This window comes from Berghia stephanieae, chromosome 4 (genome assembly GCF_034508935.2).
Source record: "Berghia stephanieae isolate SIO BIC M18660-M18661 chromosome 4, UCSD_Bste_1.3, whole genome shotgun sequence".
NCBI classification, from domain to species: domain Eukaryota; kingdom Metazoa; phylum Mollusca; class Gastropoda; order Nudibranchia; family Aeolidiidae; genus Berghia; species Berghia stephanieae.
The window spans coordinates 71,103,262-71,129,955 of NC_088363.1; the positions used below are offsets into that span (position 1 = coordinate 71,103,262).

At 37.4% G+C, this 26,694-nt stretch overlaps 1 protein-coding gene across 13 annotated transcripts in view; it reads left to right on the top strand.

Moving 5' to 3' along the window:
• The window catches only part of LOC144971150 (uncharacterized), a 244,633-nt gene that overhangs the window by 53,620 nt on the left and 164,319 nt on the right, over nucleotides 1–26,694 (top strand). Inside the window, exon 1 of one of the 13 annotated variants that reach the window (XM_078911621.1) lies at nucleotides 8,186–9,341. The exons of 11 other annotated variants lie outside the window; for them this stretch is intronic. In XM_078911621.1, the coding sequence (XP_078767747.1) occupies nucleotides 9,339–9,341 (3 nt within the window). In that variant the 5' untranslated portion in view covers nucleotides 8,186–9,338. Of the gene's footprint in view, nucleotides 1–8,185; nucleotides 9,342–26,694 lie in introns of those variants that run through there. One more of the 13 variants, XM_078911615.1, reaches the window with a different exon arrangement.

Here is a 26,694-nt window from a genome sequence, read left to right on the forward strand (position 1 = left end):
TTTTATTAGAGAGAGAGAGAGAGAGAGAGAGAGAGAGAGAGAGAGGGAGAGAGAGAGAGAGAGAGAGAGATAGAGAGAGAGAGAGAGAGAGAGAAGGACAGAGAGGAAGGATGGAGAGAGAACGATTTAGAGATAACGATGGAGAGAGAGAGAGAGAAAGAGAGAGAGAGAGAGAGAGAAAGAGAGAGTTAGAGAGAGTGAGAGGGTGTTTTATATATATATATAGAGAGAGAAAGAAAGAGAGAGAGTTAGAGAGAGTGAGAGGGTGTTTTATATATATATATATATATATATATATTATATATATATATATATATATAGAGAGAGAGAGAGAGAGAGAGAGAGAGAGATGCTTTTCTTGAAGCCATTCCACTTCTGATTTACTGAGAATTTTTTTCAGAAATCAAAATATCAATAAATGCACGACAAATGTTTAATGTCACATTCTTCAATCGCAATATCCGTCTCTCGTACACCTATAAACAACTCTATACAAAAAGAGATAGCCTTATCCCCCAGGCCTTTTGGGATTTCTAAACGCAATAACCTGGGGCCACCATTGTGCTATTTTCATGAGAAGTTTGGGAATACCCATGTTATGAGGGACATTATCGGCCCAAATCTAAATAAGCAATAAGCAACGCTGTCTATTGTCACGGCAGTAGTAGCGATCGCTGGACCACTCATTGGTCACGAAGCTCCTAAAGTCAAGTCCGGTCACTTCATCCCAAGGGCTTTTCAAGCATTTAAGCCAGTATATGGAGCGTGGAAATCAAAATAACACTCTTCTATTCCGTCCAGGGAGCTCAGTTGGTTTAGCACAACACAAAACAAAACAGAAAAAAAAACCTAATAATTTTTTGCTATCACCAACAGACTTCCATTTTAAATTATGAGACTGATATTATATCTGTTCAGAAACTATACCGGCAGACACCAAACCTCACATAAATTTCAAATACAAACACACACACACATACATACATACTTACAAACACACACACACACACACACACACGCGTGCGCACGCAAGCACGCGTAACACACATGCACAATATGTAGACATGTACACACAACTGACTGCCGTAGTCGTCATCGTAACGTATGCACCGCTGCACACACACGCACCTACTCTAATGGTTCACCTCGTTTTCAATCGATCGGTGATTTGAAATCGATACCCAGAGCCAGACTTCACATCTAATGAGTGGAAGCAAGCCTGTCCTTTGCTTACTCACAGCAACACATTTACTTCTCTCTCTTATCCTTCCGTTCTCATTCCATCGTTCCTCATAGCTTCCTCCTTACCACTTTTTGTGCGGCTATGTGGTCTAGTGGTATGACACAGGCTTTCGGATCGGAAGGTCCTGGGTTCGAGCCTCGCTCGGCGTATAGTTGAGTCCTTGGATAAGGCTCTTTACTCACATTCTCTAACCGTACTCAGGTGTAAAATGAGTACCTGGCCATTAACAGCGTCGTCTCTGTCCGAAAAAAATTGTAGTATCGCCTAACAGGCGTCATTTATTTCCTACATGTTATGTGTTGCTGTTGGCCAGGGACCCCCTTGTAAAGCGCTTTGAGCACGTTTAGTGGGCTCAACTTTTAAGCTCAACTTTTCCTTCCTTCCTATCAAATATATTATTCATCAATGGTGCCAATATTCACGTAGGAGGGATCATTAATAATCCGAAGTTTCCTTCTCCTTTCCTCCCTTCCCCCATCCTTCCTCTCTTCATTTCCCCCTCTGTCTATGACTCACTCAAAAATAACTACTCTCATGCTCATACTCGCATGCTCACTGTCTCTATCAATATTTCTCTATCTCCCCCTACCCTCCCCCCCCCTCCCCACACACACACACTTATATCATCATCCTTCTCTAGTCTTAGAGTAAATGAATTACTTCGAAATTACTTTAATTTGAATCTTTCCTTAAAATATTTCTACAGATTTGTGAGTATCCTTTTTGACTCTCTACCAGCGTGCACATTTTTGAAGGTCTGATAACCGGATACAATGGTGTGCATGATTTAACATTGTTGTAATGGACAGTCTTTTGCGTTGGATTGAGAGTATTTCCATTACAACAATGAACTCATAACAATATGGGCTATAAGACTAGAATAATAAGTACACGTCCTTCACTACATGTCTAAATTAAAAGAAAAACGATGAAAATAACAAAACCAACAAAAATAGATTTAAAAAAAACAAAAAACAAAAAAAAAAAACAAAAAAAAAAACAAACAAACCAAAAAGACAAAACAAAAACAAAACAAAACAAAACAAAACAAAACAAAACAACAGCAATAACAAATCAATGATTCATCCCGTTTCCGATCGATCGGTGATTTGAGATCGATACTCCGAGCCAGACTTCATTTCTAATGAGTGGATGCAAACATGCCCTTGCCTTACTCACAGCAATCAATTTAATTCTCCCTCTTTTCCTCCCTTCTTCTTCGATTCTCTCCTCATAGCTTCGTCCTTTCAGCTTTTTCTTCTTTCCTATTAAATAGATTATTGAATGGTGCCATTATTCATGTAGGAGGGATTATTAGTAATCCGAGTTTTCATTCTCTCGTCCGCCCCCCCCCCCCATCTTTCCTCTCTCTCTCTCTCTCTCTCTCTCTCTCTCTCTCTCTCTCTCTCTCTCTCTCTCCCATCCTCGTGCAGTTTAAAAGACTGATCTTTATTACTGATAAACATTTAACTAAAATTTTGTGAGTAAAAGTTCAATTTATCAGAATAAAATACCCTTCTACCCCCCCCCCCCCCCCAAAAAAAAAAAAAACAAAACAAAAAGACAAACAAACTATAAAACAAACAAACGAGCAAACAAAAAGAAAGAAGAAGAAAAAATTACCCAATCCCTCCCCCCCCCCCCCCCACCCAAATAAAGAAACACTAAAGAACTCCCCCCCCCAAAAAAAAACAAACAAAAAAAACAACAACAACAAGAAAAAACAAAAACAAAAAAAAAAAGAGAAAAAACAGCAAAAAAAAAAAAAACACACACAAAAAAAAACAAAACAAAAAAAAACCCAAACAAAACAAAACAAATAAAACAAGCAAAAAAAACCAAACCAAACAATACAAACAAAACAAGCACAACACACACATATGACAAAAACCCAATAAAAACAAACCAATTCCAAACAAACCTTTGTTTTGTTATCCCGTTCGTCTAGTTCTGAATGCACTCTTAATTATGTGAAGCTGTTTCATCAATCTTAACATATTTTCGACATGTTATCGAAATTGGGTCTGAAAATCAATTTCTTTCATTTTTTATTGAAAACAAAATATCATTCTAAAACACAATTATTAAATCATGTACTTCCCCAACCTCTCCTTCTCTCTCCTCTCTTATATCTCCTTCTGTGCGGCTATGTGGTCTTGTGGTATGACACTCGCTTACGGATAGGAAGGTCCTTGGGTTCGAGCCTCGCCCGGCACATAGTTGAGTCCTTGGAAAAGGCTCTTCGCTCACATTCTCTCACCGTACTCAGGTGTAAAATGAGTAGCTGGCCGTTAACCGCGTTGTAATATCGCCTAACATGCGTCATGTAACGTCCTACGTGTTAAGTGTTGCTGTTGGCCAAAAAGATCTGTCTTTACAAAAAATTTAAAGCGATTTGAGCACGTTTAGTGGATATTGCGCTATATAAGAGTTCAATATTTTATTTCTATTTTGCTCTCTTCCTCCTGATTTCCTCCCTCTTTCTTTCATTCCCTATATATTTCTGTTTTCCCTTCTGTCTCAATCTAATCTTCTTGCCCTCTCCCTCCTCTCTCTATCCCCCTCCTTGCCCATCTTTCCCCTGCCCTCCTTCTCCCCCCCCCCCCTCTTCCTGTCTTATTATATGTGTTCTTAACTAGTTTATTCTCTGGATTAAATTATGACATAAGCGTAGACCGCTAATCTTCGAGTTTTTGACAAGATAAGGGTCATTTTAACCTTTTTAACTGGAAAGACACGTATTTTAAAAGTTGGCCAGAAAACTCGTTTTTTAATATCGATTGATATAAATTACCCTCATCTTGCCTAAACTATCAAACCTGGGACCTCGCAAGTTTTCTGGCCAAATAAAATTAAAAAAACGCTTTTTTCAGAGTCCTCTGGCTCTTGATTCGGTCGATTTCATTCCCACCACTTCTCGATTAAGAGAATAAGTTCGAAGTGGTTTAGAGGCTCTTATGATATTATTAAACGAGATTTAAAAAAAAACCATATGAAAAACAGATTGTCGATAATATGGCCTCGGGCTCTTACATTGAATTATCATCATCTCATTATACAGCCATAGACTGACAAAACGCATTGTTTTCATTTTGGACATATCATTTTATTTCAAATACTGATGGATGAAATGACATAGAACTTGTCAGCAAATATCAAACCTAAGACTTCCTCAAGGCCTTTAGATTGAGAATGTTTGTGCTTCTTTGTAATCTAGGGATTTGACACTCGATTTTGGATCAATAGGTCTCTAGATCGAGTCCCGCAAAGTTGAATCCTTGGGAAATACCCTATACTCACACTCTTTTACTATACTCAGGTATATGTTGAGTACCCAGCCGTTAACGGCAAGTAGTTTCTGTCGAAAATAAAATCTAATATCGCCTTATAGGCGTCATGTCTTATCATACATTTTATGTGTTGCTGCTTGATGAGGACCCCTTGTTAATGCGCCTTGAGCAAGGTTAGCGGATTTTGCTCTATAACTGCTCAAGTATATTTTGTAAAGACTGAGATCTTTTTGTGAGGCTTTGTGGTCTAGTGGTTTGGATCATTAGGTCCCTGACTCTAGTCCCGTAGTGGAAGGCGCAAAGTTGAGTCCTTTGGAAATCCTCTTTACTCACATTCTCGTAACGAATCCAGTGTTTATATAACTGCCTGATCTGGTGGTCATATTGCCTGACAGACGTGTCTTCCATGTTAAATGTTGCTGTTGGTTAGCGCAAATCTGTTAGGCGATGTGAATGAACTCGGTGAATATTTTGCCACATAAAAGCTCAAGCATCCATTAATTAAATAATTAATAAATTGATTAATTAATCTTTTTAAATATTTGGTGTTGATTTTTTTTTGGGGGGGGGGGGGGGGGGGGAGGAAGGAGAGGGGGGGGGGGGGGGAGGGTAATCAATATTTGAAGGGATAACTTTGAGTAAATTGGCCAAATTAAAAAAAAAAGTGTTTTCCAGTGTACATTAGCATACCTGATGACTAACACTAACACTGTCTACCCGACTGGAATCAATATTGGTTTTTATGATCACTCATTACGTACTGATGGAGATCCACGAGTGAAGGGTGCTGATTCATTTATCATTTATCTCTAGACAGACCTAATACTCGGGGCGATGGTTATCAATATTTGTCTTTTACGCCTTTCTCTTATCGGCAGTATCAATAACCTGGCCACTCCAATGAACGAGCCCTCGACTAATACGTTGATAGTCTCGGTTCAAATCCACGCTTAATCGGAATTTTTATTTATCTATTTTAAAAAAATAATTATTTATCTATTTATTTACGTGTTTATTATTATTGTGAACAGAAATGACGTGGCGATTGCGATAGCTTAGTGTTCTATTAAGAGGGTAGAAAATAATTGTCTCTTTCCGTTTCATTCTAGAAACAAACAAACAAAACAAAAAAAAAAAAAAAAAAAAGAAAAAGAAATTAAAGAAACAAATCTTAGAGGCCATTGAACCAGCGTTTATTCCGGTTTCTATAGCGCTAAATCGACAATTGCAGTTGATTGCTTACTTTAGATAGGTTGTTCGTTGATTTCAAAGTAGGATTTCCGCCAGATCTAGTAGATCCAACTACCCGGCCACTGCTGGATGGATTGGGAGTTAGAAAAAAAATTGGTCCCTTTGCTTGTGAAATGAGTGATCAAATAACTTAGCTCTCCTCCTACAGAAGCGGGACGAATTCTGTCTGCTCTCTGAGCCTCGTGGCTATTAAACAGCTGAGTGAATGACACGCATGTGCGATTGCTAGAGTGTTGGCCTTACAAAGGAAAGATCCGGGTTTGATTCAAATCAGCGATTCATCACAGTTTTTGCTTTAAACCCCATCTTTTCCGTTTATGTCCTTTCATAGTTAAAAAGATATGTTATCTCAAGTATCCCAAGATCGAACCTTGGTCAGCACAACGTATCACTACTGGGACCGACACTCTGGCCACTCCAATGAACGAGCTCTTATGTAAAGCAGTTCTGTATCATAAATTACTTTTTTTTTTCATAAAAATATAGATGCAAATAAGTAAAGTGTTGGGAGGGAGAACGGGATTATGCAAAATATAAAAGTGTCTTGCAGATATGGAAATTATGAAGTAATGAGGATGTGCGTATGTATGGTATGTATGCCAAATGAAAATGCCAAGGAGGAAAAGAGTTGGGCACAGGGAGGGGCGGGGGGAAGGGGGAAGGGGGTTAAAATGGGTGGGAGGGGGGGGGGGGAAGGTTGGCAGTGAATGGCACCATAGCAACGGGAAACAATAGAGAAATATTAACTCCGGCTACCCAAATCTCTCTCCCTCGATCGAATTACAATCTATGATATCATTAGTCATCATTTACTCATATCTTGATAAAAAGAAGAGGGTCCTGAAAGCTCAGTTGGTAGGGCACTAGCTTCACACGCTGGGTGACCGGGATCGATTCCGGGTTAAGTCGAGATTGTTTGGCCCCCCCCCCCCCCTCCCCTCCACCACTCTGTCCATTCAGCTGGGTATGTTAGTTATGTCGGAAAGTACTTCGTGATAGATTAACGTTTTATCCAAATGGTACCAGTTAATTGCATTTCTCCATTTAACACTATGGAAACCGTGACAAACATCAGCTACGTAGACCTTATGGCTCTAAAGAAAGTACTATTTTTGCTTTGGAGGGACCGACTTTCCGGACTGATTGTTCCACGATCTTTGTTACTATGACTATCTAATTTCATTGCAAAATAAGCCGGGTTTTTTGTCATTCTTTTTTCTTTTTCCTTCTTGAATCAAGATCCACCAACATTTTATCTGAAAACTCTTTGAAATTTGTAGTTTAGTAAAATAAATAGGAAAGCTGTTTGTGGTGCATCCAGAGAGTGAGGGTTTCTGATGTATCTTTATTATTTATTTTCCATTGACTCCAACCGTCTAGGTTTCAAATAAAAATCTGTTGCCATGTGTATGCGGCTATGTGGTCGAATGGACCTGGGTTCGAGTCCCAATCTGAAAGGCTCATAGTTGAGTCTTTGGAAAAAAAAGCTCTTTACTCGCATTATCTACCGTGCTCTGGTGTAAAATGAATACCAGGTCGTTAACAGCGTTGTCTCTGTCGGAAAAATGTAATATCGCCAAACAGGCGTCATGTCTCGTCCTACATGCTAAGTATTATTACTGTTGCTAAGGAACCTCTTGTAAAGCGATTTGAGCACGTTTATTGAATATGCGCTATATGAATGCTCAAAAATTATTATTGGCCTTCCCTTAATTAGTTATCAGATAAATATTGGCGGCTTGCTAATAGTAATATCAACGTGCTCATGCACAGCCACGGAAGAATCGATTTTTCTTTGACCTTTAGACTAACCCCATCAGGAAATTATGCAATGTCCCGTCCTGTAATCAAAGACTATCTAGAAATAATTTCAATGATCATCGCCATTCAATTCAATTCAATTCATTTCGTATATGGGACGACATGCATTTCATTTCACACGGCTTATAATAAGTGTTTTTTCTCCCCCCCCCCCCTTTTTTTTTTTTTATACATTGAATCGATTCAAACAAGTCCTTTTTCTACGTCCGCATTCGTTCATTTTTATCTCCTCTTCATTTTCAATTCCTCGGTCGCCGCGCTGACTCTATCGTATCGATCTATCCGCTTGTCTCCTCTCCCTCGTCACGAAGCTGTGCTCACTGAAGACTGCAGTCTTAACATTATAAAATCGTTCATTGCATACTGCTCTTTTATTTGAGAAAGCCGTGCTGTTGTTCCCGTGAGCGATTGATGCTGCTTGCTATCGCTACTGCTAGTATTTTCTCTCTCTCTCTCTCTCTCTCTCTCTCTCTCTCTCTCTCTCTCTCTCTCTCTCTCCCCCCCTTCCTCTCTTATTCTCTATATTCCCCGTTTCTACCTCTATACCAACTCACACCACCTCTACTGCCATTTATATTTCATCCCGTTCGAGTCTCAGCGTCCCGTCTACCGTAGTATGACGACAATAATGCGACAGCATCAATAGCAACCACAACAACATCAGATAAAACGTCATTGATCTCTCCCTACGACCTGTGCGAGTGTGTATACCGTGGGCACGTGCGATGTGAATATACATATATTACATAGTGTGAGTCAAAACAGTTGAAAATAAAAATAAATATTATATCTCGATAGAAAGAGAAATGGAGGAGAAAAAAGCTAACTCTAACACAAATTATACTCACTATCTTGAGGATTCCTATTTTTTGGCAGTTCGTGACTCGGAATGAAGAGGAAGAGAAGGAAGTTGAGGAGGATTTCCAAGTGAGCGATCATCATGCCAAATCCTGACTCATCTTTGGGGTGGTCGAAGAGGATTATTATAATATCTGAACATTTCAATAGCTCTACGTGATCATTCAAAGGATATTTTTTTCGCTGTTGGATTTTCAAAAAAGAGAATATACCAAGGCGTTTTGATTCGATACATTTGCTTTATTGTTATTATTTCACTCCACTTTTATTGTGTCTTGTATGTGACCGATAGCTAAAGGGTGTGGTTAATTAATCCCAGGTGATAACTCAATATTAGGGCACGCGGACGGGTTTTTAAATGACCTGACAGAAATCTATAACCGTGTTATATTTCTATTCTACTTTTTCGGTGTTGAACGCTCATTGAAATAATTCAAGCTGTTTTCTTCAAAAGCAATTATATTATAACAAAAGCTAATACTGAAGCTCTTTTCCTGCTGGATTAGAGTTAGCATCTTACCACTTATTTTTATTTGACAAGAATGTCAAGTAGGGGAAATTATCAAGATTATGGATATTTGTTTCAGATCGATTTGATTAGTATCTGATAATCGATACGATTACTGATAAAATAAAACAATTATAATTTTTACGGTCAAAAGGTTAAGAGGATTTTTAGTTGATTGGAGTAGAAGTTGTATCGTGGGATCGCCATAACGATCTTATCATGGATGGAGTCATGGCGCTATGTGAAATGTGCCTGTCATGACTTGTGGATGTGCTAATTATCGATACACCATCTCTCATGAATTAGACAAGTTGTTTTGATATTGGATATACATCATAATAATTCTCCATCGGACATTTCCAAGAAAATGGTGAGTTTGATTAATTTGACCATAGTTTTATTAAAAATAAACTAATAACACTAGTCTTCAAAGAAAGCAAATAAGAGTACCCCAGAGCCATGATATCAAATAGAACCGATGCTTAAACAAATGCTTGCTTCCATTTGGATAGTGCGTTAGTCTATAGAATTACACTTTCCGTCTGCTCTATCAGACCCAGTTATCCAATCATTGTTGAGTGGACAGAGGAGCCTGGACCAATTTCGACTGTCCGGGACTGATTGTGATACCACTGAGCTATGGGGAACCCGTGGTCTCCAAAAGCGACTCGATTTTTACCCCGCAGAGTTCACCAATGGCGAGTTGTAATAGTCAAGGGTTCTGACTTCAATAATGTGTCTGTGTTGATAAGCAATGAAAGAAGAAACAAAAATAAGGATGGTCATTTTTAGACAGTACTTTTGCCATGGAATGGTTGAGTTGCAATCTTCCTTGCAAGCCCACAAATTTACTGTTTCATTTTATTACTTGGTGAAACAATACTACCCTCATGCACATGTCTGATTTTGGACCATCTCCTTCATTTTGGACCATTATAATCATACAACGCCCAGGACCTCTCTAACAACGGCAATTCTGCATCTGTGGGCCTGACGTCCTCGCCCACTTGCACTCGGATGGGGGGTAATGGTACGCTAAACGCGGTAAAGAACGTGCGTGTTGGCTAGACCTGAAGTGTGACCATATCAACAATGTCGGTTTGGGATCATTATGATTTTATTATTAAGAATAATCCGCTGCTCTGGAGTTTCAAGTCCTAAATGCTTGTATAATATTTTTTTTTACATTTTCATACCATCAAGTTATTTAAAAGGGTGTTAATAGAGTGAATTAATAAAACAGAGAACGACACTTCACGTATGAACACATCACAAGGTGCATTCTGTAGACAGTTGACCATTGCTTTTGAGGTCGACCCAAAAGAACAAAATTATTCTTGGGGTGGGGATGTCATCTGAATTTAGAAGAGAAGCCCATATTCTGTACTAGTAAGAGGAGACTTTGGGCGGCAGACAATAGATATTGTGGTCTAAGAAATGTCCAAGAGCAGGCATTTTGCATCCGTGAGACCGGTGTCGTTGTCCACTTGGACTCATAATTTCCGTAGAGAATACGTGAACCATCTGGTGGAACATTGTGTCGCTGTACGACTGGCGGGAGGATTCAGCCTAAAACAAGTTATGAGAGCGAAAAAGAATTTGCGGATTGGATAGATGTCTATATATTTTGATATTGATAGCCATCAGAGGCTGAATTAAACGTTGGCGTTGAATTAAACACACATATTATGGAAACGTGGGCATCATCCCAGACTGAGTTAGCCACTTTATTGGTGGAAAGCGATGTGTACTTATTTGTAGGTTTAATAACCCAAATTGTTATTGCCCATTGCTGTAAAGGAAATTCTCTCAAACCAACTCAAAATATTGTCCATTATAACAATATTACAACCACCCATTGTCTCGTTCGGTTATCAGACCTGCACATATGTACACATCTGTAGAAAGGTATATAGTGGATGGAATTTCGAACAGCCTAAATAAAAACGTATATTATTACTTTGCTGTTTATTTTGTTAATCGAGCCATGACTGTTGCATCCTAGTTAACGACTTAATTACTACTCGTCACAATACACATGCCCCAAAGACAATTTGTTTGGCTTTGCTGCGAAGAGTCATTGCAATGGTTGTGGACATTGTATAGACTGCCTTTCCAGTCTTTCTGACATTATTAGGTCATCTTGAAGATAATTTTGCTTGATAAGTTCTGTTGTAAACTGACAAAACTTATTTTAAAGAAATTTAGCAAAGAAATTTGTACTCTCAAAACCGATCAATACCCCCCCCCCCACACACACACACAAACCAACTTGTCAAAATTGTACAAAGGTCTTAAAGAATTGAGACATCTCGGGCTTTTAGACTTTTTTTTTTTGGCCAAGTTGGGGGTCAAATGTTTTCTAATGAAAATGATTTTAAAAAACCGTATTTTGTGAGAATACGTCAATGTGGATGTGTCAATGAAATGGTCTGATGCATTGGATCATCAGCTAAATCGATTTGGAATGGTTTTGGTTAGAATGTCACACTGTGTCAGGAAGGGATTATTTGAATAATGTTGTTACCGAAGCGTTATTTGCTATTTCTCTTTAGAATCATTTTGTATAGGTGTGCTTGTGTGTGTGTGTGTGTGTGTGTGTGTTCGCGCGTGTTTGTGTGTGTGTTTGTAAGTGTGTGTTTACCTACGGATACCTACATGTATAAGCCTGGGTGATAAAAAGTGTCAGCATAATATTAAGAAGTGTACTGCTTGCGTGCGCCTATTTATCTTTTTTTTTTGTTGTCATATGCGCGCATCGGCCTTTTGACTTTTGTGTCCATCCTAATATGGTCGCTTTTGCTGTATATGATTCATTTTCCACTACGGTGATGAAAAATAATTCTCAAAGAATCGAAATCGACTCAATACCAGTCATAAGAACATCGCTAAGATGCAACCAACATTTTGCTTTTTATTTTTTAAAGCAAAAGACCATCATTTGGCATTAATTTGTGTTTTGCCCGCATGATAATATGGCGCATTACATACATTTACCTCTCTCGAGTACTAAGGGGGTAAGCATTGACCGTTCCTTTCTTCGATTGTTAATACAAAAATTAGACGCCAGTTGTATTCTTTAAAGATGTAACCCATTGATTCAAATCGGTATTGTTATTTCTGGGTCATAGGATTGCTGAGAATTGAACTTCTAGAAGGAACGACATTGACGACACTCGGCTCTTTGTTGTTGTTTTAAGACCGTCATTTTTATGATTATTTTCCTTAAATTCTATCTATCAGACTATAAACGTTTAATTAAGGTTACACATAATTTTATGTGTTTGTACGTTATATCCTGCTGGCGGATATTTTGAGTATTTATTATAATCGCATAGCATCAATGTTTAGTTGAAAATATAAAACTTGGATTAACCAGTTCATTACCGTACTCTGGAAAAACACGTACCTATTCAAAAATTTGGTCACAAAACTCGTCCAAATATCAGTCGATTTGGGTGATCCTCAAACCTCGGACGTTACAACAAATGAACTAATTTGAGTAAAATCTTTATTTTTCACACTATGCCGGGGGTATATTATTTACTACTGCTGCATGGACTCAAATAAACTTTTTACCATCATTCCATGCAGTAGTAAGTATAAATTACTTGTCGAGAGCTACGAGTACATCAAAACGCTTTGCCTTATTTTGACTCGAAACGTTTTTCTTCATACAACGGTAGAATAAGAAGACCCCCACGAGTTAAAAAGAAAGAAACCTGAAATTTCGAATGAGGTTATGTTAATCTATCCATATAGAAGTTGTGTGGCCATGTGGTCTTGTGGTATGGTACTCGCCTTCTAATCGGAAAGTCCAGAGTTCGAGTCTCACTTTGGGCGGCGCATAGTTGAGTCCTTTGAAAAGGGTCTTTACCCACATTCTCTCACCGTACTCAGGTTTGTAAAAACCAGTACCTGGTCATTAACAGCGTTGTCTCTGTCAAAAAAATTGTAATATTGCCTAACGGGCGTCGTGTCTTGTCCCACATGTTAAGTGTTGCTGTTGGCTAGGGACAACATGTAAAGTGCTTTGATCACATTTAGTGGATATTGCTCTATATAAAAGCTCAAGTCTACAGGCCACACATGAAGTCAAAGTCAAAATGAGGAAAATGTGTTTTGCCACTTTATGGCAGCGTAAGGTGGATTAGGGTGATTAGGAATTCCAAAGTGCCATAACGTGCAGAATCGATTATCTAATTACACGACGGGAGTAGAACGAACGGTAGTGGGTCAGACTCGTGACCTCATGGTCTGGTGGAGTTCGAAGAGTTGTTTTGTATGTATCGCCTTGGAATTCCTATCAACCATCGACACCTGTATCATAGATGTCGCTGCTATCAACCCATCTAGTTTGGGGATTGTGCGTACACACGAGATCTTAAGAGTACAATCGAGAGTGTGTTCGGCCTGTTGTTAATGTATAAGAATAAAGGGGAGGAGAGTGAGGGAGGAAGGGTGTGTGTGTGTGTGTGTGTGTGTGTGAGGGAGAGAGAGATAGATAAATAGAGAGAGAGAGAAAGAGAGAGAGGAGAGAAGAGAGAGAGAGAGAGAGAGAGAGAGAGAGAAAGATAGTGAGAGAGAGAGGCAGGAGAGAGAGAGAGAGAGAGAGAGAGAGAGAGAGAGAGAGAGAGAGAGAGAGAGAGAAGAGAAGAAGAAGAAGAAGAAGAAGAAGAAGAAGAAGAGAGAGATAGATAGATAGATAGATAGATAATAATAGATAGATAGATAGATAGATAGATAGATAGATAGATAGATAGATAGATAGATAGATAGATAGATAGATAGATAGATAGATAGATAGATAGATAGATAGATAGAGAGAGAGAGAGGGGGGGGTGAGATTAACAAAAAGATGGACATATACAATTATAACCGACCATTATCATTATGAGTGTGACCAGAGAAAAAAAGCGAAAGTTATATTTTAGGTCTTTTCGTTTTGTCCCAATACATTATGGCCATTACATCACTCGAGTACCGAGTAGTAAGCATTGACAATGACTTTCTTCGAGTGTTAAAACAAAAAGTTGAACGCCAACGGGGAAGAAATGCAACTACTGACGATAATGCAATCAATGAAAATGTTGATATATATTTGAGAAACTATGTTTTTTGATATAATGTAAAGACCCTTTATCCTCAAACGTTATCGCCACCAAATTTTGCATAAAAGTTACCATTAACGCGAAGATGATTTTCTTTTATTGTTATTTTGGTTTAACATCTCTCATAGAAGAGATAATGTATGTAAATGTCTTTTTCAAGAACTCAACTTTGTGCAGTCATAACGGGAATCAACTAAAATCTCTCTTAGAAAGAAGAATGTATATGTAAATGTCTTTTCCAAGGACTCAACTGTGTTCTACCATAACGGGACTCAATCTAACATCTGTTAGAAGAGGGAATTATGAAAAAAAAATTTCCAAGGACAAAGCTTTTTGCAGCCGTTACGGGACTCGAACCAGGGGCCTGCCACACCACAAGACCCTAAAGCGGCACAACTACAAATTACAATGATGACTCCAGTAACAAGAAGGCATTTGTCATAAATGACTGCTTTGTGTAGGGATTCACGTCTTTAGCAATGATATAGTTTTTATCACATTTCTAATAGGATTTGTATCTGCTTCATTTACCAATATTCACAGATCTAGTGAGCGAATTGTGCCCGGGGCGAAAAACCAATTATACAGGGAGAGAGGCGTTATGAAGCATTGCTATCGATTTTTGCGTGGGATATTTTTCCCCAATGGCGTTGATTTTTAAAATTAAGCTATGCAGTATGAGCTGTTGAATCAATAATACAGGGTGTGATCAAACTTGTGATAAGCACAACATTGCGATAATAAAAGAACAATATCAAAGGTAAATGACCATATGGACGAGATATTAACACGTTCTAAGACTTAAATAATTATCCAGTTGAAATGTAGATTTGATATGTAATATAGAATGTGTATACAATATTACTGGACACAGGCAACTCTAATTGTATGGAAGAGGAGCTCTGAATTTTAGTTTACGTCCCATTTCGATAACGGGACACGGAGCATGTGCATAATCCCTGGCCCCTCCCCAACCTAGACTGAGGTTCGAACTCGAGTACCTGGCCAGTATATTATTCAATACATCATCATAGACTCGTTTACAGTCCTAGGTTGTCGAAACGTTTGATTGAATTTGTATAAAGCACATTTTGATTAACAAAACCTCGTTGTCAATGTCAATTTTTACAGGGTTGACCGAATTTAGTAAAGATTGTAATAATCGTAATCTTTGTTAAAGATGAGGTTATTATAAAAACAAGAGTCTTGGGCAGTATGTCAGTCCAAATGCTTTTCATAGCGTGGTAATTATCGTTTTGTTTTAGGCATCCCGTTTCAAAATCTACCAACGGTAATAAGTGGCAATTTGCAGCTACAATTCAAATTTCAAAGGGGGTTGTAGACTGTCAGCGGGTCGGGTAAATCTAATAAAGAATATTGATACAATCCCTATATAACCATGGACTATAGACCAAGTGCATCAGGAAGGAATAATACTAATTTCTATAGCTTACATCATTCTTTTGGTTAAAACGATTGACTATACACACAACACATAATCCACAAAACAAATGTGCTTTCCGTCATAATAACTGAAACTAAGTTGCAATAAATTCAGACCCCATTAATTATAAATGACATACAGGGTACTGAAGTATAATACGGAGTGGAGAGGACACATTTTCTGATTTCACAGCATTGCTCGTTTCCTATCGATTTCTAAGGATTGGCATCAAGCTGCTCCGAGAGGTCAAAGTTCGGGCCGAGGCAGATTATCGGAATGCAATTAGGTACTCGCGATGACTCTTGATTGCATTGACTCATGGGTCCCAAATCAAGCCCCCCCCCTCCCTCCCTCTCTCCCTCCCTCCCTCCCTCTCTCTTTCTCTCTCTCTCTCTCTCTCTCTCTCTCTCTCTCTCTCTCTCTCTCTCTCTCTCTCCCCCCATATCTCTTTCTCTCACTCTCTCCTTTCTCTCTCTCATTCTTTTTAATATTTTAAAATTATTTTTTTGGTCTCGCTATCCCCCCCCCCCCTTTCTCTCTCTCTCTCTCTCTCTCTCTCTCTCTCCGTCCCACCTCTCTCTCACACTCCAAAGACATACACATACACACACACACACACACACACACGCACACCCACACCCACATACACACATACCTACCCATCTTCTAACCCCCGATCCCTTTCCTCACCTCTCCACGCTAAGATTTCCTGTCTTGCTCTCTCTCTCTCTCTTTCTCTCTCTCTCTCTCTCTCTCTCTCTCTCTCTCTCTTCCCCATCCCCCCCCCCACTCCATTCCAATTTTCCTCTTTTCCCCCTTCATTCCACTCTTCTATTTCTTTCCTTTCGACACCCATATCTTATGACTATGTGCCTTCAATCACCATTCTCTCCACACCCATCCCTCTATTCTCTCATCCCTTGTAACTCTGCCAATCTATCTTTCTCCCACCCCAATCCATTATCGATGGATGGAAAACAGTTCTATCGATCCTTTGTCACATTATTTTTGTTGTGCGTACACATACATCCTTCTTCTTCAGTCATTGCATAATATTATTGATGCTATGAGTTAAGTTAAAATAAACTTCACAACATCCGCCAGACGGATACAACGTATCAACACACGAAACTATGTGTAACGTTAAGCGTTTATAGTCTGAATAATACAATTTAGTGAGAACTACTTTTAAAATGGTTAGCTAAAAACAACAACAGCAAACTGAATGACGTCACTTTCGTTCCTTCTATTACCAAGACCGGTCTGAGTAGACCTACACACATCTTCAGGTCTGATTACCGAATACATTAATGGCCTTGAAGTAACATTGTTGTAAAATACAATATTTTGCGTTGATTTCAGAGTATTTCCATTACAACAATGAGCCCCATAACAATTTAAGTTATCAGACCTGTAAATAAGTCCACGTTAGTCTGAATCCTTTAATAAGTATCTTTAGACTTGATAAATCAATCAACCATTTGTGACCCAACGGGTGTAATATTAATAATGCTAATAATAATAATAAAAATAATAATAAATAATAAAATAATAATAATAATAATAATAATAATAATGAAATAATAATAATAATAATAATATATAATAATATATGATAATAATAATAATAATATAATAATAATAATAATAATAATAATAATAATAATAATAATAATAATAATAATAATAATAATAATAATAATAATATAATAATAATATAATAGTAATAATAATAATAATAATAATAATAATAATAATAATAATAATAATAATAATAATAATAAATAATAATATATAATAATATGATATATAATAATAATAATAATAATAATAATAATAATAATATATAATAATAATAATAATAATAATAATAATAATAATAATGATGATGATGATGATGATGATAGATAATAATATGATATAATAATATATAATAATAATAATAATAATAATAATAATAATAATAATAATAATAATAATAATAATAATAATAATAATAATATATAATAATAATAATAATAATAATAATAATAATAATAATAATAATAATAATAATAATAATAATAGTAATAATAATAATATTTGGTTTTTATATAAGTTGTCTTATTATTTTTGTTGTTTTATAACAACACTCACTGAAGGCATTTATTTTAACTTAGAATTTTTATGTTAAGTTTGAAAGTCAATTTTAGTACCAGGTGTACCCTGCCCTGCCTTGAATAAAAACATTTGGAGACATCTGTGCACATTTTTAACTACTTATTTAATTCCTGCATGATTTACGACTACCTACGATTTCACTGAGCTCTTTATTCATAAAGAGACCTCAACTGAATATATTTTTCTGTAAAGTAGAGTTGTAACTTTTGTTCTTTTTCTGTTTTTAGTTAATTCATTATTTTCTCAATGCGTTAAATTTTCTGTCAATTCTCAAATTGCCTACACATTTTCCTGCATTCCTTATTGTCTCTTGGCAAACGCATGATTGTCCCCCCCCACTTCTCCTTTTCCATCGTGAGATGCCCTTGTATTTTGTGAGGAACATTTTTTCTATTGACTACTTTTCAATCTCTCTCTCCTCTCTCTCTCCTCTCTCTCTCTCTCTACTTCTCTCTCTTCTCTCTACTCCCCTCTCTCCTCTATCTCTCTACTTCTCTCTGTTTCTCTTCTCTCTCCTCTCTCTCTCCCTCTCTCTCTCTCTCTCTCTCTCTCTCTCTTCTCTCTGCACCTTTATCATCTACTCTCTTCTCCTCCCGAATATCTCTCTTACTAAATCTCCATATTTCTTCTTCCTTTATTGCTGACTCTCCCATCTGACCACATCACTTTCACCCCCTCCCCTTCCTCCATCCCTTCACCACCGCGCCTTTATCAGCTTTTACACCACGTACCTACCCCCAAAACTCTATGACTGACTAATACAGAAAAGACAGTTCCAGAACGTTATCATAAAACCAACACGAGACATGATATCGATTCTTCGTAGGACTGGACTCATTCAAGACAGAACCATAAATACAATACAGTGCTTTTCACAATTATTATCGTGTTCTCCTTCACCATATTATTATGAGAACGTGAGCGGGTGGCGCAGGGATAATACCACTCGACCTTGGATCGAATTGTCCAGATATTCAATGGGAATAAAGCGGTGTCGAATAATCGATTATCTATCTATCTATCTATCTATCTATCTATCTATCTATCTATCTATCTATCTATCTATCTATCTATCTATCTATCTATCTATCTATCTATCTATCTATCCATCCATCCATCCATCTATCGTTCTATCTATCTATCTATCTATCTATCTATCTATCTATCCATCTATCTATCTATCTATCTATCTATCTATCTATCTATCTATCTATCTATCTATCTATCTATCTATCTATCTATCTATCTATCTATCTATCTATCTATCTATCTATCTATCTATCTATCTATCTATCTATCTATCTATCTATCTATCTATCTATCTATCTATCTATCTATCTATCTATCTATCTATCTATCTGTCTATCTATCTATCTATCTATCTATCTATCTATCTATCTATCTATCTATCTATCTATCTATCTATCTATCTATCTATCTATCTATCTATCTATCTATCTATCTATCTATCTATCTATCTTCGAATTTTATATTCCCTTTTCTTAAGGCTATTTGGTGGACCAGCGCTTCAACCCCCCCCCCTCCCCCCCAAAGAAATATCTATGTATCTACCTGCCTACCTACCCATCTATCTATCCATCCATCTACCTACCTATCTATCTATCTTATCTCATTAGACTCACGTGTAAATACAGACTGATGTTATTCTGAAATGGAAGAACATACAGTGCTACCGATGTCTACTAATACATCTCCATAACCAAATGTTGAATCTCCCACGAGAGTTGATGGGGTGTTAGTCGGCCGATGACCGGGTAAATTATGAATGCACCGATGGTTTTGCCAATCTAAAATTCTTTCAGCTTTGCCGATCGGTATTTCATCCTCAGACCGTGTGTCCACCAATACAGCAAATCGATGCCAATAACATCTTTTGTAATGAAAGGGCTCAAATGTGGTCTTGTGAGTTGACACTTGTACTTGGACGAGTCCCTGGTTTGATTCCCACTCCGGGTGGCAAAAGGTGATTGCGTAGGTAGAAAAGGCTCTTTAATCATATTCTTTCACTGTCCTCAGGTGTAAAATGAGTACCCAGACGGTTCCTGTTCCTCGGGAACCCTTGTAAAGCGCATTTAGCACAGTTAGATGATATTACGACTAATAAAAGCTCATTTATTTGCTGGTTAGGTCGTGGAATGTATCAGGGAATAACGTCCTTAAGTGATTGAGATAGTCAGATGTGTTTCAAAGACTGATCTTCAATGATAATGGAGAAATTTTAAGAAAACAATTGAACAATTTAAAAAATCATAAGAATATCCTGAGTAAATATTATGATTATGAAAAAAATGAATTAATAAACGGCTCAGGTAAAGAAGAGATAGATAAACCAAAGATAATGTATAAATGGGATAGTAAATTAATATGGACTAAAAGTAATGAATTGTGGGGGAAAATCACGAGCTGTTTTGTCATAGTGCAATATCTACTAAATGTACTTAAAGCACTTTATAGGTTTTCCCAGATTAAAAACAACACCTAAGATGTAAGATGAGATATGCAGTCTGTAAGGTGCTGGAAAATGTATTTTCAATGCTTTTTATCGGCAGAGTACTAATTTTACACTTGAATAATGTGAGAAAATGTGAGTATGGATTCATTATTGCGTCACATACATTGGAATTTGAACCGCCGATCTATATGTCGCAAACCAATTATCGTATCACTCGAGCGCAAAGCAGAATGAACTTGGAGGAGTCAATGAATAAACGAATGAATTAGCGAATAGATGAAGAGATGCATGAATGTAAGAATGAATCATAAGTTGATGTAGAAATGGACAATGGCTTTGGACGAATAAAGAATACAATGAAAGGTAAAGTGAATGCTAGAACTAGACTGAATGAATGAATTTAAAAAGAAAAGAATGGAAATTGAGTAATTGAATGGGTACGTGATGAATAATTGAATTACTATATTATAATGTAATCGATACAGCGTTGTATTGATTGCGTACACTTGGAAAATAAATGAAAGGATTGATGAATAAACCTATGATTTAATAGATACGATATTGGAAACGAATGAACTATTGAATAATTGAGAGAAAGGATATAAATAATTGACAATGAACAAGTGTGTGAATTATGAATTAAGAGTCATATTAAAAAAACGCACTCTCTTTCCCTATCTTTCATCACCATCTCCTTTTCTAGAAAACTTCATATCATATTGATCAACCCACCCCCAACCTCCGCCCTCAACTTTCCCATCTCCCCCCCCCCCCCCCAAAAAAAAAAAACAAACAAAAAAAACCAAAAGAAAAACAAACAACAAAAAAACAAAACAAAAAAAAAACAAACAAAAAAAACAAAACAAAACAAAAGCAAAACAGAGCAACAAAAAAATAAAAAACAACAAAAATACTAAAAAAAAAAAAACCCCAAAAAACCAAACAAACAAAAAACAAAACAAATAAAAAAAAACAAATAAAAAAAAAACGGAACAAAACAAGACAAAACAAACAAAACAAAAAAAACCCCAAAACTCCAACAATAATCAAAAACCTTCCAAACCGGAGGATTCCCTGATCTTTCAAGTTGCAGAGTCTTGTTCTTGAATTTACGGTTTGAGGGTATTGTTATTTTGAGAGTCATTTTAATCGACCGATATTTAAAGTGAGAGTTTCCTGGTCAAGGCGAAAAGTAATATGTGTTTTATCACTACGATGGTATATTCTTCCCCCCCCCCCCCACACACACACATACAAACACTATTATTTAGTGTTATGTTTGGAGATGTCGGGATCGATGTGAACTGAAACCTGAGACTTTTCTGATCTTTCACGTTGGGAGAATTATATTATTGAAATATTCGGTTTGAAAGTTTTTATTAAGTTGAGGGTCATTTTAATTGATCGATAATCGATATTTGAATTTAAAGTTTTCTGGTCAAAGTGACCAAAACAAACAAAAAAAGTATTTTATCACAGTAGGATAGTAATTTCCTCTGTATGTTCACTTACCGCCACCCCCCCCCCCCCCCCATCCCCTTCGAATTCTCCCAACCATTCAGTGCCTGTGATCGAAAACAAGGCACTCTGGCGGGATGCCGTGATCGCTGAAAACTGAAACCTGAGACTCTATGACCTTTTAAGTTGGAGAAATCTTCGGTTTGAGAGTTTTTGTTAAGTTAAGGACCATTTTAATCGATTGATTATCGATATTCAAATCACAGTGAACAAAAAAAGTATTTTATCATCGGAGGATAGTAATTCCCCAGTATGTTCACTACTTACCCCCCCCCCCCCCTTCCTCCTCCCTCTCTTCCCCGCTCCAACTATTCAGTGCCTGTGATCGAATACACGGAAGTCTGGCGGGATGCCGAGATCGATGAGAACACGGGGTGTATTATTATGTGGCCTGATAGCAATCATAATAATATACATCCATTGATATATTCTGCTTTGTAGTTGGTTTGGTTTTTTGATCGGACAATCGCCTTCGGATCAGCAGGTTCCTCGTTCGAGTTTGTGGCGGCACTAAGTTGAACCCTTGGGAAAAGCTCTCTACGCTCGTTCTCTCACGTACTCAGGTGGAAAATGAGTACCAGGTTGGTAACACCGTTGTTTCTGTGGAAAAAAATGTAATACCACCTTATGGGCGTCGTCATAATGTCTCGTCGTACATGTTAATTGTTGCGGTTGGCTTCAGACATCTTATAAAGCGCTTTGAACTGATTTATCGGATTCTGCGCTGTACAAAGGCTCGATTTTTTTTCATTTTCTTGTTTAATTTAATTTAGTTTTATCTCATCATTCAAGATCTCATGAGACTCCATAGCTCAGATGTTGGAGCACAGGAAGTGATCTAGGTTCGCGATGCAGGACTGTTAAACGGACCGTAACCATTACTGCTACCCTAAGGATGGGACGCTCGTTTAGCGGAAATTACGTTCTGACTGACTCAGTTACCCAATTATTATCACTGAGTGAACAGGAGGGTCAGAAAAAAAAAACCCCGACTGCAACGGGACCGATACTGGTCTTTTTGATTTGAAGGCTAGAGTCCTACCAACTGAACTTTCGGGACATCCCTCCCCCCCCCCCCCCCTCGACAGATATAAACTGATAACTTGACGGATAAAAATCAGCTAGTGAAGGATAATGATGACCAGACAAGATTGATATTCGCAAACAGAGTATTTCCCCGTGTATTATAAATGCTAATGATGAGATAACACGTACGGATGAAAATACATGGTAAATCTACTGTACTTTGAGAAATCGCTTTTGTTATTAAGGCCAGATAACATTTAAAATCAAATTTAATTATCGATCAATAAAAATTATCATCAAATTATCAAATAGTCTTGATTATTTAACTGTTTTGAATTCTTAGGTTTAACACGTTTGAGAATATTTTTATATCGATCAAAATTTGGCATTTACGTTTTATGGCTAAAATGAAAAAAAAAGTTGTTTTGTCAGATTATTGCTGAGATGTCCGTGTTGTTTATCCCACTGGGCATTTGGCCAGGCCAGTGTGTATTCGATCAACAGGAAGTAGGTATCGGGCACAGTTGTCTTGTTACTTTGGGATAGGCACAATCATTGCTCAACTAATGGATGCTATGTGGAAATATTCAGGATTGCTCTGTTTTTGAGGCCGGGAAAAGACAAATGCATATATTATTGGCCGAAATTCGCCACGCCCATTGCCTTGCCAAGAAAAGAGAATAACACAATAGAACTGGTCAATAACACATTCCAAACTCTTTTCATTTGATGAAAATACGTATTCATATATTTTGAGCGAAACAAAATCATGTTTAATTTTCATTTGATGATGGAGGACAGCAGTTGTGTGAGGAGGGTTGGGGACAAGGCATGGCTTACTGGAAATTTTGAGTAATCTATGGGACAAGAATTTTGAAAGAGAAAGAATTTGGCGGGGGAAGGAAGTCGCTCAAAATATATGAATACGTATTTTCATCAAATGAAAAGAGTTTGGAATGTTTTATTGACCAGTTCCATTATGTTATTCTCTTTTCTTGGCAAGGCAATGGGCGTGGCGAATTTCGGCCAATAATATTAAGCATTTGTCTTTTCTCAAAAACAGAGCAATCCTGAATGTTTCCACATAGCATCCATTACTATGGATGTATATGTTTGTTATCTTACCGAAGTACCCATAGAGTTACTTACTCTTTCAGGAGAATTAAATTGTATGTCTTTTCAAAAATATACACAATCCCCCCACCCCCAATAGCGTTGATAAATGACGGCCTTACCAATTTTGACATAGAAGGTCTGCTAAATTTAATTATGAAACATGCAATGTTCAAAATAAGCTTGCTCTTCTAGATCTAGAGTGAATAAGATGAGAAATGAATGAATCGAGCAAGAATTAATCTAATTTTTCAGGCCCCTGTTACATACATTTTTATCGGAAAACCCTTTAAAAGCAAGGCGGATTAAAAAAAAAAAAAGATGTCTCACATTAGACTTACCTGGTTAAAGTTTAAAACAGTGGCAGCATGGCTCAGCTGTATGATCTTTGCATCGTACCCTTAAGATACCGACTAACCCCTGGGCAAGCCACCTCGCCCTATCTCATTTTGAGGCGCTGCATTGCGGCTGACGCCTGGATTATTCCAGCTTTCCCTTGTAATTGACCCCAAAGACAATTGGCCCTTGGGGATGAATAAACGGATTTTTAAAAAACAACAAATTAAATGACCATCTGACCGTATTTACAAATAAAGCCGTATCAGCGATGCGGTAAATTGTTCTTATTGTTACATGGTGATAATGGCAATCAATAAACGCTGCAATCTTAGCTTTGAGGCCGTTAAAGTAAAATGATTCTTCGTCATGACTGGACTATCAGAATTCAATTATTCTGCCATTCAGTTTGAGATAATCCAACGCGCAGCTCTCAGACTAGAAAAATAAATCCGGTTATCTTTCTTTATAAACGCCGAATTTGTTTTTATTTCGTCGCTGTCACGCTAGATAAAGGACAATTTACGATTCAGTATTCGACTTACCGGCTTGACAAATGTTAATTATTTTTGGTTTGAGCCCAGAGCTACAGTTTAGTCTATCAAATCAAATACCAATGGCTTTTTATTTCTTCGTGTAAGAGTTGTCAGACTTTTTTACCAGTGCCTTTGTATTCTGTTTACAGCGCCGTACTCTGAAAATTTCGTTAAAGATATTTTGGTCAGAAAACTCGTCCATCAACTATAGATCGAATAAAATGAAATCATCATCATCATCATCATCATCATCATCATCATCATCATCATCATCATCATCATCATCATCATCATCATCAGCAGCAGCAGCAGCAGCAGCAGCACCACCACCACCACCACCACCACCACCACCACCACCACCACCACCACCACCACCACCATCATCATCATCATCATCATCATCATCATCATCATCATCATCATCATCATCATCATCATCATCATCAGCAGCAGCAGCAGCAGAATCATCATCATCGTCGTCGTCGTCGTCATCGGATGTAGCCTGCAATACACACGTGAATACAATACATACATATTGTGAATTACAACGAGCAAGGTATACTAAGACACTTAAATGTGGATCAGTATTCTAATAACACAGTAATCATGGCCATATTCATTGTGATTTATCAGAAACCAGCACAATGGCTGTCATATACAATTATGACACTTATGATTTAATACAGAATAAATAGATAGTAAATCAAACACACCTGCCATCTACTGTCTAGTTATGGTCATTGTTGTACTGTTGTATTAGTCAAAACCATACTGGACACACTCAAAATTTACATGTCTATGCAGACAATTATGTTATGATTCATCCAAATTTCAAGATTTCAAGATTTTCAACGGTTTGTTTTCAGGCAATTGCCAATATTTATCATACAATAAATCAGATTGTCCATCATGCGGTACAATTAACTGATTTTTTACTCAGTATGATTTGAGAAAAAATCTGAAACCTGAAACCTCCCAAGAACTGGAGGGTCCGGATAGCTCAGTTGGCAGAGCATTCGCTTCACACGCAAACGAGCCGAGATCGATCCCGGGTGAAGTCGGGATTTTTCATGTTGATTCCCTTATCCGCCCAGCGGTGATTAAGTAGCTGGGTCTGTTAGATCTGGCGGAAAGTACCTTGCGATAGACTAACATCCGATTAAAAGGGTAGCAAGCAATTACTATCGTATAATTCACGTTATAGAAACCGATAAAAATCTCGGCTCTGAGGAATACTTTTCCTTTTTCCTAAACATTGTTAGGTTTAAGACTTTTTGACAAGGTTGAGATTATCTTGGTCTATGGCTGTATAGACTAAAGGTTTTCTGCCCAAAGTTGAAAATAGGCGTTTTGTCATCGTGCAGCAGAATGGTTCCATCATTTCCCCGTTTCATTTTCTTTCCCTTTTCTCTCTTTTGTCCTATGGTGTTGGCCGAGCGTCCGACATGTCGCCTTGCAATTAAGTCAACTTATTTTGATTGTAATTATGAATGACTCGGATGGGGCAAAAAACACTGCAAGACTTTAACTCAAGCCATGCGTTCTTTGGTAAAGCACTTTGTACACATTTACCTATGTGACTCGGACAGTGATAGATTTTGAATGAAAATTATTCCAATTAAGGGACCAAATAGATTACGTAAATATATAAGAGAAATACAACCAAAATTCCCCGGCCATTTATTCATAAAAGGTAGTATGTATCGAGAAAAAGCAAGAGATCTTGTTGGGGAGAAATTGATATGAAAAGAAGCAGAGTTTGACAGCGGATAGGCTGCGTAACGAGTCCCAGGATGTTGACAGGAGAGAAATGAAACAAAAAGATCGAATTTCTGAGAGTCTCAGATGACAGATGGGATTGGAGAGCCATGATCGCCTATGTCTACCAGAGACCCGGTAATTAACGAGCTGTACTTTAATATTATGAACTTAAACTTTTGCTTTTCATAGTATGGCCTTCGAGGGAAATAAAATAACCTTTTAGATGTGTGCAGGCATTGGGAAAT